The following is a 7,128-nucleotide window of genomic DNA, read 5'->3' as shown; positions in this document are numbered from 1 at the left end:
AAAAACAAACGTAAGTAAATATGAATACGACAAAAGAGAAGAAAATTTCATTGAAGAGATAAATTACAAGGACTGAATAACAAATTACAAAAAAAAAAAACTTAGGCATAAAACGCTTCACAGCTTTCTTCAGTAAGGATATCATTGTTATCCGGAAATTCTGCATTGCGGAGAATCTGAGTTACTTCAGTAGATTCAAGCAGAGCAGATAGAATTCTCCCATATGGGATGTGAAAACTCTGACCACATTCAAAGGCTATGAGAGATTCTTTTAGATGACAAAAGATGATTGCAAGAAGATTCAGTGGACGACCATTTTCAAGTCGATGAATCAGAAAGCGATCCCTACATGACAAGATATGATGAAAGTTTCCTCTAGGCGTTATGTTAGAGAAAATAAACCTAAACAAAACTAGTTTGAAGGGAGTCAGGAATTATGCATTGTTAAAAATGCGTGCGATATTTCTACTCATAGTGTGAGATGCATTATGTAACATCCCAATTTATTTAAGCATGTTTATTTATCACAAAAAATTATCAAAAATGAGATAGTGGATTAGTTGGAATCAAAAGTTATTAGTTAGGATGAAGCTAAATGGCACATTGGTAAATGTTATTTAGTTAGAGGTCAGTTGGGTCATTTTCCCTTAAGAACTTGTTTGGGGGAAGAACATTAAGGCCTTATAACAAAAGAAAAATCGGAATTTTGAGGATGGGGAGAAACAAGGACACGTGAGTGGAAGGAGAAAGAGTCCATCTTGCTTGATCAAGTGGTTGCATGTGGAATTGAAGAGGGATTCAAGGTTAATCAACACCATCTTCATCAAGTTCTTGCATATGTGTGAAGCTTTGAAAACTTTAGAGTGATGAACCATGGTCAAGAATGAAGAGCAAAGTTGTAGTCATCTCTATTATAATCATCAAGTCCGAATTTCTAATGATTTCAAGGTGAGTTCCATAGTTAGAACTTGGGGTAGGAATTGGGGTTTTGTGAATTGCATGTTTGGGAACAAGGGTTAGAATGAGAAAATTGTTGATGCATGTTGGTGTTGACAGGAGTGTTATACATGTATATGCTGCTATAGAATAGTGTCACATGTTAGGGTTCGGATTGAGATGGATTAGAATGTGTTACATATGATCTTATGCAAGAAGAATGTCATTTTTGGCTCTGGTTCAATGAGCAATTGATTTCACACCAGTGCAAATCGATTGCACTGTGAAAAATTTACTTTCTGCGCTTTTAGTTCAGCAAGCAATCGATTGCATACCAGTGCAAATCAATTGCACCTGACAGAAAGTCATCTCTTTACTGTTTCGACCATAACTGGAGTTCCGTAACTCGGAATTGGGCGCCCTCAGAGGCATTGGAAAGCTTACAGAAAGGGCTACGAAATGCTTAAACTTCCACAACTTTATAATACTCTTAAGTAATAATCAAATCCATGTGAATATCCTTTCACATCGATTACTAGAAGATAATTCTTAGATAATTGATTAGTTAACTGTTCTCAAGACCTTGGTGCCCAAGTTTTCCTCCAACTGGGTTGTAGGCATCATGGAATGGGTGGTGATGGAATGGGTTGTAGGCATCTTATAGCTTGTGAAGCTAACCTTGTGAAACCAAATGCGAGGAGGCCTTACTACTTGGTGTAATTTATGTACGTCGATTAACAAAATATGAATATGGTAAGGTAAACCTTAGGATACCTAGACCAAGAGATATGAATGGATGATAGGTTGCTTTTCACTTTTCCCTATCAAGCGACTACATTGAAATCATACAATCTAATGATGTAGTAAGTATGAGACGGGGGGTTAAAGGACACACAAAAGCACAGTAACTGCGAGTAGGCACGTTACATATATGTTGGCTACTTCTTGTGAAGAAATTCCAAGGATGCCCCTGTGCCATATATATTGCAAGCATTCTCGGGCTTTGGTCTTGGGAATGGGTCGGCTCCGTAGTTCATGAGCTATTCTTCGGGGATGAAATCCCAGGGATGTGTACCTCACCTTCTCCTTTTGTTGTTTCCTTATGGGTGAATTCCTATGTGTGATTTAGACCCAAGAAATTGGACGAGTTGAATTGTTGTAGAGATTCAATGTCGGTTCCACGGTTCTCTATAGTCATATGAGTTACTTACCATGTAGATTGAAAAGGTATGCTTTTGGGTCTTGTTTCGGAGAGCAGATAGGCAGGTAAACCCGGAAGACCAGACCTTGAGGGTAGCTCCCGAGAGAAGGCTGACAGGTAATAACAGAAGACCTATTTTGGAGGAAGCATGTACCTAATATCCGAACATGTGATATATTCTCAGAGGATCCAATCGGGTGGTCAGTGGACACTCCATTGTGGTACTACGATTTGATAGGCTTTCCTGTATTGGACATCTAGGAAACCTTAGGATCTTAGATTGATCTGTAGTTGATGCATGTACCTTGTAGAGCCAAGAGGACCCATAATATTGGGGAACTCACTGAGATTTAGTAATCTCACCCCATTCATCTTATTATTTTTTCAGGTACCGTGCAATATCGAGTTTTGCCAGATGCTTGGATCAAGAGCTTTTGATTGGATATCATGAAGGCCGTGCCTGATCTTTTCTTCCGCTGTGTATCTTTATCATTATGTAGACATTTTCATTGTATCCATCTTCGAGATGATTTTGAAATGTATACATCTTATGTTATTATTTCTGACTTTTGTATGTACTCAATACCAGTTATTAGTATTCTGGTGATATGATTTTAGACACATATTGGTAGGGTATTACACATTCCAGCGATCAAACATAGCGAGACAGACAACAGATGGGTTAGAAGCATATTCATTCCCATTTCAACGATCTTTTCTTGCAAAGTACCAATTTCCTTGATATTGAACTTGGTTAACAGTGTGATGCTTGATATTGTTGACATTGCATGAATCACCAAATCATCCATCACCATAAAGGTTATAACATCTTTCACAAAACCACTCTTGTTATTGGAAAAACCTTTTTTTTTCAGCAACCTTCTTATTTCCAATATAATGAACTTCACTGCTCATAAAGTTTGAGCAAGAAGAATAGGCAGGAGCCATAAAAGGAGAGTGAATATTGACAGAACTAGTGCATAAAGTTGTGTTATCTTTTGTCACCTCAAACTTACACTTATTTGGACACATGAACAACTTTATTTCTTCATCTTTGTTTTCTTTGGCATGGTTACGAGTAAGGAAGCCTGAGATTTGAGTGGAAGAGCTTTGAGCTTTTGGGTTTAAGAGAACATCCTTGGTTTGAAATGGTTGCATGTAATTCTGGTTCAGATTTTCAACACTTTGATAGAGATTTCCTAAGCTACCTACCATGTTATTTGAACTTAGAAGCTTAACTACAGTACCAATAGGTAAGCATAGCAAGTTGAAGAGAAAGTCTATGACAGGTTTTGAAGCTTCATCAAAGAGAACTTTGTTATTCTTTGTGTCGATAAGAAGCTTCATGGATACTTTGGTGGAAGAAGAAGACGCCATAATATATTAAAAGGTAGTATAATAGCCTTAATATGAAAAGTTGTTCATTTATAGACAAATTATTACAAAGAGTTGAGTATGGTTGCACAAATAATTGCTTAAACAAGATAAGAGCTATCTATATATAATACTTATTGTAGAAGTAAAAACATATTCACTCAGTTGATATATGATTTGCTGCAGAAAAATAGAGGTTATGATTAATTATGCATTATTAGGGCTGAAAAATTGGTTGGTTCAGATCGGCTTCAGGTCCAAAACTTAAATTTAGTGTACATTGCGGTCCCAACCCAATTTCAACCGATAAAATTTTAGTTTTTGACAGATTCTATTAACTCAGTTTGGCGAATAAATCGGGCCGATTTAGTCGGTTTAATATTTATTAAGTAAATCTATAAAAATGACTCATCTTTTATAAAAATTCACATAAATTTAACTTTTAATATTTTTTTAAACAATAGATCGGACGGTTCAAATTTGAGAATATCCTTATTTCTGATATATTTTATATTAGTATAATGTGAACCATTTTTAATTAATAATTATTCTTTCGATGTCATTAATTTGAGAAAGATGGTTATTTTTCTAGTGTTTTTAGTTTTCTGTTTGTGCTGCGTTTATATTACTCATGTTTTTGTTAATTTTTTCTAAAAAAGAGTTTTTAGTTACTTAATCTCAAAGTACTATTTCGTAATTACCGGTAAAGAGTATTTGTAGCGATAACCAATAAATCTAATTACATTCTGTTACGCTTTCAATTTCCTATATAAGCAAGCACACACATTCTCTCTCTATCATCAAAACTTTCTTTCCTTTTCTCTCTGATTTTGTTCATATTTGTTGCTAATTGCTATGGATATTGATCTCACTCCAAAATTGTCGAAGAAAGTGTACGGTGACAATGGTGGATCGTATTACAGTTGGTCACCATCTGAACTTCCTATGCTGCGTGAAGGTAACATTGGTGCTGCCAAGTTAGCTCTTGAGAAGAACGGTTTTGCCACTCCTCGGTACTCTGATTCTTCCAAAGTTGCATATGTTCTTCAAGGAAGTGGAGTTGCTGGAATTGTGCAACCTGAATCAGAAGAGAAGGTTCTTGCAATTAAGACTGGTGATGCTTTAGCACTTCCTTTTGGTGTTGTGACATGGTGGTTTAACAAAGAGGACACTGAGTTGGTTATTTTGTTTCTTGGAGATACTTCAAAAGCACATAAGGCTGGTGAGTTCACTGATTTTTTCCTAACTGGTCCTAATGGAATCTTTACCGGATTTTCGACTGAGTTTGTGGGAAGAGCTTGGGACTTGGACGAGACCAATGTGAAGACCCTTGTTGGGAAACAAACCGGGAAAGGGATTGTGAAGCTTGACGGAAGCATCAGTCTTCCTGAGCCTAAAGATGGAGACAGGAAAGGTATGGTCTTGAATTGTCTAGAGGCACCATTGGATGTCGATGTTAAGAATGGCGGAAGGGTTGTTGTTTTGAACACCAAAAACCTTCCTTTGGTTGGTGAGGTTGGTCTAGGAGCTGACCTTGTGAGGCTTGATGGAAATGCCATGTGCTCGCCTGGATTCTCTTGCGATTCTGCTTTCCAGGTTACTTATGTTGTTAGGGGAAGCGGACGCGTTCAAGTTGTTGGTGTTGATGGCAAGAGGGTTTTGGAGACTACTTTGAAGGCTGGAAATTTGTTCATTGTCCCAAGGTTTTTCGTCGTCTCCAAGATTTGTGACCCCAAGGGAATGGAGTGGTTTTCTATCATCACTACTCCTAATCCCATCTTTACACACATGGCTGGAAGTTCTTCGGTGTGGAAGGCATTATCATCTACAGTTCTGCAGGCTGCTTTCAATGTAGATGCTGAAACTGAGAAACTGTTTCGTTCTAAGAGAACTGGAGATGCCATTTTCTTCCCTCCTCCAAAGTAACTAGAATGAATATAAGTGTCTATAACATAAGTCATTATTGACAATAATACCTTCTAAGAGTTTACAATGTATCAGCTGTTTGAATTTGTTTCATGTTTCGTATGAGTACTTTACAATGTTTCTGCACTCTACTGTGAGTTTATATAAGAGTTGATTGCCTATTCTTCAAGCTTATGCTCTCAAGGTTTACTAGCATAGTTATCTAAATTTAGCATTTTATATGCCAAATTAGTTTGTTAATTAATATGGCTTCGTTTTGGTTCGTATTGTTGTTATTATTATTTTGATTGTATGAGTAATTTCTTCTCTATAATATATGCTGTCTGTATTATGTTGAAGGAATTGATACTTTGTAGATTTTTGATGAAATATGAATACATACATTTTTAATTAACGCATAGAAACTTCTCAACTAAAATGATCTAGTAATATAGTAATCTTTCTCAAGGTAAAGACATGAAGATGTTATTTAGATCCACCATAATGTCTAAAATATTAAAATCATCTATAAGTTAAAGGCATAATGTGTGATAAAATATAATCCGAAAAAAGAAAAGGCAAACAGAACCGTTAAGACTGAAAAAAAAAATACTCTCCTAATAAATCTCAATGATTTGGTAAAGAATCAACTAAGAAAGAAAAGCTAAATAAATACTGTCAAGACATAATAACACAATATCCTAGAGGATAATAATCAAATTTATAACATGTCCACAATAATTTTGTTAAACCAGGAAGCAACATAAATGGTTATAGCTTTGATTTTTCATTCATTATTAGTGATAAAAAATTGTTTGTCTTGTTTGAGTTGATATTATCACAAACTAGTTAATAACAATGATAACACTACTAGAAATTTGGCCTACGGTCACGCTAAAATTGTCCACAGCTCAGAAACTATGGCCACATATATGATTTGGCCATGGTTATCAAAGCGTAGACGTATGTTATAGAATATTGAATCCGGAGTGTAAAACTGTGGCCTGTACTTCAATTGCCACGGTTATATAACGGTAGATATTTTAAGCCGCAACTAAGAAACCGAGGCCTATAATTTTCAGTTCAAACTGTGGCCAAAACCCCAAAAAAAACCCTCCAAAAGTTCCCTCCTTTTTTTTTAGTTTCCCTCTATCTTTTAATATTTTCTTTTCTATTTTTTTTAATTAAAAAAAAGAAAATAAATGAAAGAACAAAGGCATTGAAACGAGCCATATGAACAAAAACACGCACACTATCTAAAAACTCCATCTCCCAAAACTATCTGAAAACTCCATCTCGCTTCGCCGCTCCGCCGCTGCTGCCACCTCCATCGCCTACAGGTTAGATTTTTCATCTTCATCTCTGCTTTCATCTCTGCTTCACCTTCATCTCACTAACCTCAATCATCTCACGAACCCTGACCCTCTTCATCTCACGAATCCTAACTCTCTTCATCTCACGAACCCTAACTCTCTTCATCTCATGATTCTCTGTTCGTGTTCCTCATCTTCTCTATCGTCTCCTCTGATTTTGTTTGGACCTAATATATATTTTGTTTTGCAGTTGAGGTACCAAAGCTTCTGGAGGCTTCCTCTATTCATCTGCATACGATTATCTGGGTACGATTCTCTTCTCTGTTCGTGTTCCTCATCTTCCCTCGTCTCCTCTGATTTTTTTTACCTAATATATATTTTGTTTTGCATGTGAGGTAC

The 7,128-nt window shown here is 36.2% G+C and overlaps 2 protein-coding genes across 2 annotated transcripts; one reads left to right on the top strand and one right to left on the bottom strand.

Annotated features, from left to right (window-relative positions):
• Window positions 1-2,751: 2,751 nt before the first annotated feature.
• On the bottom strand, window positions 2,752-3,514 carry LOC131648537 (uncharacterized). The gene is made up of 2 exons (XM_058918288.1): window positions 3,154-3,514; window positions 2,752-3,044 (listed from the first exon to the last, which is right to left on the bottom strand). Exons 1-2 carry the CDS (start codon window positions 3,512-3,514, stop codon window positions 2,752-2,754), a joined length of 654 nt encoding a protein of 217 aa, XP_058774271.1.
• An 852-nt stretch (window positions 3,515-4,366) lies between these two features.
• Window positions 4,367-5,591, top strand: LOC131645844 (glutelin type-D 1-like). The gene has a single exon (XM_058916043.1). It carries the CDS (start codon window positions 4,367-4,369, stop codon window positions 5,435-5,437), a length of 1,071 nt encoding a protein of 356 aa, XP_058772026.1. The 3' UTR covers window positions 5,438-5,591.
• Window positions 5,592-7,128: the final 1,537 nt, after the last annotated feature.

Source organism: Vicia villosa, linkage group LG2 (assembly GCF_029867415.1).
Source record: "Vicia villosa cultivar HV-30 ecotype Madison, WI linkage group LG2, Vvil1.0, whole genome shotgun sequence".
Taxonomy (NCBI): Eukaryota; Viridiplantae; Streptophyta; class Magnoliopsida; order Fabales; family Fabaceae; genus Vicia; species Vicia villosa.
This window is presented reverse-complemented; position numbering and strand designations above follow the sequence as displayed.

Bases quoted from the DNA above. Each gene is read 5' to 3' on its own strand.
- LOC131648537 (XM_058918288.1), bottom strand. From the start codon at position 3,514: ATGGCGTCTTCTTCTTCCACCAAAGTATCCATGAAGCTTCTTATCGAC. The intron at 3,045-3,153 runs GTAAGTTTGAGG...CTTTATGAGCAG, and splicing joins GTTCATGTGTCCAAATAAGT to TGAAGTTCATTATATTGGAA.
- LOC131645844 (XM_058916043.1), top strand. From the start codon at position 4,367: ATGGATATTGATCTCACTCCAAAATTGTCGAAGAAAGTGTACGGTGAC.